At 41.2% G+C, this 4,397-nt stretch overlaps 1 protein-coding gene across 1 annotated transcript in view; it reads left to right on the top strand.

Annotated features, from left to right (window-relative positions):
- The window catches only part of LOC101852739 (Golgi apparatus protein 1), a gene marked incomplete in the record, with an annotated part of 47,933 nt that overhangs the window by 36,503 nt on the left and 7,033 nt on the right, over positions 1–4,397 (top strand). Inside the window, 2 exon segments of the mRNA XM_013089565.2 lie at positions 2,483–2,638; positions 3,039–3,159. Of these exon segments, the coding sequence (XP_012945019.1) occupies positions 2,483–2,638; positions 3,039–3,159 (277 nt within the window).

Raw genomic sequence — 4,397 nt, 5'->3', positions numbered from 1 at the left:
CTCACGTGGGACTTTCTGCAGGTTCTCACCAAGGACTGTGAGCACGAGGTTCGGTCGAGGATCAAAGAGGCTGCGATTGACATCAATCTCAACCCCGTGGTGATGAAGATGTGCAAAGAAGACGTGAGTAGTTACATTTACTGAGCACTGGTGGGAGAAATTATATTGATGATAACAGTAATGATAATGATAAAAATAGTCATGAAAATAATAATCGTAGTGCTAATGATACTGGTACTGACCTTAATCTTGGTAGGAGTACATAAAATTATTTTCCTCTGTGCTACCAAAGATAGTGAATAACAAGATGGGCCACTCAGCGAAAAAAGTGTCCGCAGGAAGTATGCTCTTTGCTTCAGATGGCGCTGCAGTCTGTTTTGAAGCTCTCTTTCGTTTTTCCAGAAAAAGAATAGGAATAGCACCTCCTTGCGTGCGCAGATCGACTGCTGTTCATCAGCACTTCGAGTACGTTCAGTGCGGAGTTTTAGTTTTTAAAAATTTTAATGACCTCTCGCCTTTCATTCTAAAGTCAAATTAAACGAAGAAAACCATCACCCTTTCCTCCGGAAGAGGTTTTTTGTCAGTGTAACCATTTTTAAAAAGCGTTCTTCCGAAATTTATCCCAAAACTTGCTAGTTTCACTTTGATTTTTAAAAACTCAAGTAGGGTAACTCTGTTCGCAAAGAGTGCGCTTTTGTGAAGAGGGCGCCACCAAATTTTGAGGACACTTTTTTAATTGGCTCAAAGAGAGAAGTGGCCCATCTTATTATGTACTATCATTGGTGCTACTAAAGAGATACTCAGCCCCCACCAGGACAGTGCTACTGACTAAAGTCGTCTGTAGGCCATTCCCAAAGGGGGGGACATTGTCATATTCTTATGCACTGTAGCATTGTAAATGGGCTGATTTATCAATGTCATGCTTATACTGTGCCGGAACACTGATTTATCAATGTCATGCTTATACTGTGCCGGAACACTGATTTATCAATGTCATGCTTATACTGTGCCGGAACACTGATTTATCAATGTCATGCTTATACAGTGCCGGAACACTGATTTATCAATGTCATGCTCATACTGTGCCGGAACAACATGGGGGAACTGCAGCCTTTTCTTTCCTCATCCTTACTATTGTCATTTTCCCTTTACTTCATTTGTATGTTTGTCACTCTTTTGTGAACTGCTATTTCCTGGGTGCCTTGATAGTCGAAGCAGGCTTTGTGCTGTTGAGGCAAGAGAGGTGAGCAGAGTAAACCTGATTCCCCGTTTGGACTTCTCTGTTGATATCCACGGTGATCCACCCCTTGGCGCTCAAATAACCTCATGCAGTTGCGGGCGCTGTAAAACCTTACTAAAACAAAAGAGATGCTCAATGTGCAATCAGAAATGGCTAAATGTTTTGATAGGGAATTGCTTGTTCTATTAAGGGGGGGGGGGGGGGGGGGCTACTCCTGGAGGCTATCTCACTTATTACTGGACCGAATTTTACCAAATTTCACACATATAACAAGTATAGTAAGGAGTCTTAAAATCCGCAATCAAATTTGAGAAAAAAGTTTCGTTTCCATGGATACGCCACCATATTGGATTTTATTGACATGTCTTACGTAATGAATACCAAACTTATCGCTCATAGAAATTGATTGTTTTTTTGCATGCTGTTTACAAACATTAGATCTAAAAATTTGTCTGTTGTTTTTTTCCTAATCGAATATGAAAATTTTTAATGAATTTTTTCCTAAGGTAGCATTCAAGTTTGCGAAAAATCCGTGAAAATCCACACTCCAGACACCACCAACAAAAATGTATTCCATATATCAAAATTTCAACAGACAAATTTTTAGTATTACCTCTTCTCTTCATTCTGTGAAAATTTCATGAAGATTGGATGAAAAATGGTGGAGTTATTCAAAAAAGTATAGAGAAAAGTCTCATTTTGAGAAAACGGCCGATAAGGAAAAATAAAATACTGACTTTATGAGGAAATGGCGGTTACAAACATGCCCGATATGGAAAAAAAAATGTTTTTTGGGGGTTCTTATGCCATGAAATAGATGTAGGAGAGGCTGAGGAAGCTAAAAATGCCTACAACTCAAATTCCATGATTTTGAGCCGAATTTTGATTTTGGGGGTGTAGCCTCCCCCCTTAACATTGTTCCCCTACTTATTCCTAAAGAGATGCTCATTGTGCATTCAGAAATAAAGCTAAATCTTTTGATATGGAATTGTTGGTTCTGTTAACTTTGTGCCCCTACTTGTTCAGAGTTTCAAAATATTGCTTTCTGCCCCTCAAATGTCTCTGCATTACAAATTGGTATAATTTGAACATCGATTTTTGCTTGTGTGCTTTTATTATTTGATTTGTCCATAACTATTTGTTGGACTCTCAGACCATATCTTATTTTCTTTTGTTCCTAATTTTACTTTGGATGCTTTTTGATGGCTGGTATAACTGAAAATTTCTCTTTTGCTTTGGCAGATTAAAAAGTCTTGTTCAGACAAAGTGGCGAATGTAAGGCATATGTCGGTAGACTCAGACGATGGCTACGGAACATACGAAACCTTTGGCCATGGTGCTGTCATCGAGTGCCTAAAGAAAAACTTTCACACTCTGAGGAATAATGATTGCAAGACGGTGAGGGAGTTCTGCGTTACAAATATGTAGAAAAGTGACATCTGAAAATTGTTACATGCACACATGCGTGCGCATACACAGAAACACACACACAGACACACGTACACACACACACACACACACACACACACACACACACACACACACACACACACGCGCGCACACACACACGCACACACACACATATATTCTTAGATAGTATGACAGTTTCATTACTGTTGTAAAATATGCCTAGTTTCACTACTAATGTAAAATATACCATCGAGCTAGTTCCGTAATTTAGATTTTAGTAGACTTACTTTTCTCTTGGGCACTCCATTATTAACATAAATTATAAGGATTATGAAATAAATCACAGTGCCCTTTTACTGACTCTGTATTGGTTGTGGTGTATCATCAGGAAATCGCCTACATGATCGCTGAGAGCCGTGTGGATGTGCACATAGATCCCCTGCTCAACTCGGCCTGTCAGAAAGAGCTGGTAGTTCTCTGCAGCTCTGTGTCGCAGGGTCAAGGCCGCCGTAAGTACCCGTGTGACAAACTGGTCAGCTAGTGCTCATTGTCAGTTCCATATCGTCGCTTGCAATCCTCTCTCTCTTGCCCTTTTTAACTCCCAGTGGGGTGGCCATCAACTACATTACTCCAGCGAAGCCTGTCCTGAGCATCCTTTTCTAGCTGTTTCCATGATGTCCCCACTTTTTCAATTTCCGCTTGTACCGCTCACCTCCATGTCATCTTTGGTCTTCCCTTCTTACGTTTTTCCTTGTGGGTTCCACTTTAAAGCCTGCCTGATGATGCTTGTCGGGGGTCTCCTCAGGGTGTATCCAATCCGTTTCCATTTCTTCACCTGTATGTCTTCCTTTACTGGCCTTTGGCTTGTTCTTTCCCACAGTTGAGCATTAGTGACTCGATCGTACCACTTGATCCCCTCTATCCTTCATAGGCATCCATTTACGAAGCTCTGCAGTTTCCTTGCTGCTGATGCTGTGAGCCTCCATGAGCATGCAATCCACTTCTGTCAAAATTTTGAGAATTTTCAATTTTTACACCCTCCCCAAGCTTTATCAAAGATGCACCTTTTAACATCACCAAAATGCAGTTTAATGCTTTGATCAAGGTCTTCAATTTTCTTGCTTTTCACGGTTCCTGATAGGAACAATACAACAAAAACTAGGGTTTTTTTTTGTCTTTGGTGTAAAAAGTACCCAACCAGACAAAAGTGGACAGCGTGTGACACTGACGATATTATGACATGTGCCAACCACAAAAAGCCGTAATAGGTTTTAGTAGTGCTTCTCTGTACTCAAGCAGACAAAGGAAGTGGGTCGTTGGCGGGTGCTCTGGTGTGGTTTGCTTCTTCTTTCCTATCGAACATCTATCGTCCTCATCTCCCCGTCTTCTTTTTTTACGTTTGTTACTCTCTTGTAACACCTCTAATCTTCTGGCGCTCATACGACCTTCTGCAGTTGCGAGCGCCGTAAAACCCTCTACTAAAACTAAAACTAAAAACATCTACTAAAACTAAACTAAACAAAGGAATTCAGTAGTGTTTAAAATGCTGTGCCTGTGACAGGCAAACAGATACAGTCGAACCTGTGTAAGACGGAATCGCAAGGGAGCCAGAAAAAAATTCTGTCTTAGACAGGGGAATTTAGGGGGAGATGGAGGTTTGGGGCGGGGGGGGGGGGGGGGGGGGGGTAAAAGGCCCCCCCGGGGGAAAAAAGAATCCTTTTCCCAAAAACAAAGTGGGGGCCAAAAA

This window comes from Aplysia californica, unplaced genomic scaffold (genome assembly GCF_000002075.1).
Source record: "Aplysia californica isolate F4 #8 unplaced genomic scaffold, AplCal3.0 scaffold00985, whole genome shotgun sequence".
In the NCBI taxonomy this organism is placed as follows: Eukaryota; Metazoa; Mollusca; class Gastropoda; order Aplysiida; family Aplysiidae; genus Aplysia; species Aplysia californica.
The sequence above is the reverse complement of the archived record's forward strand: the minus strand, read 5'-3'. Positions and strand labels throughout refer to the sequence as shown.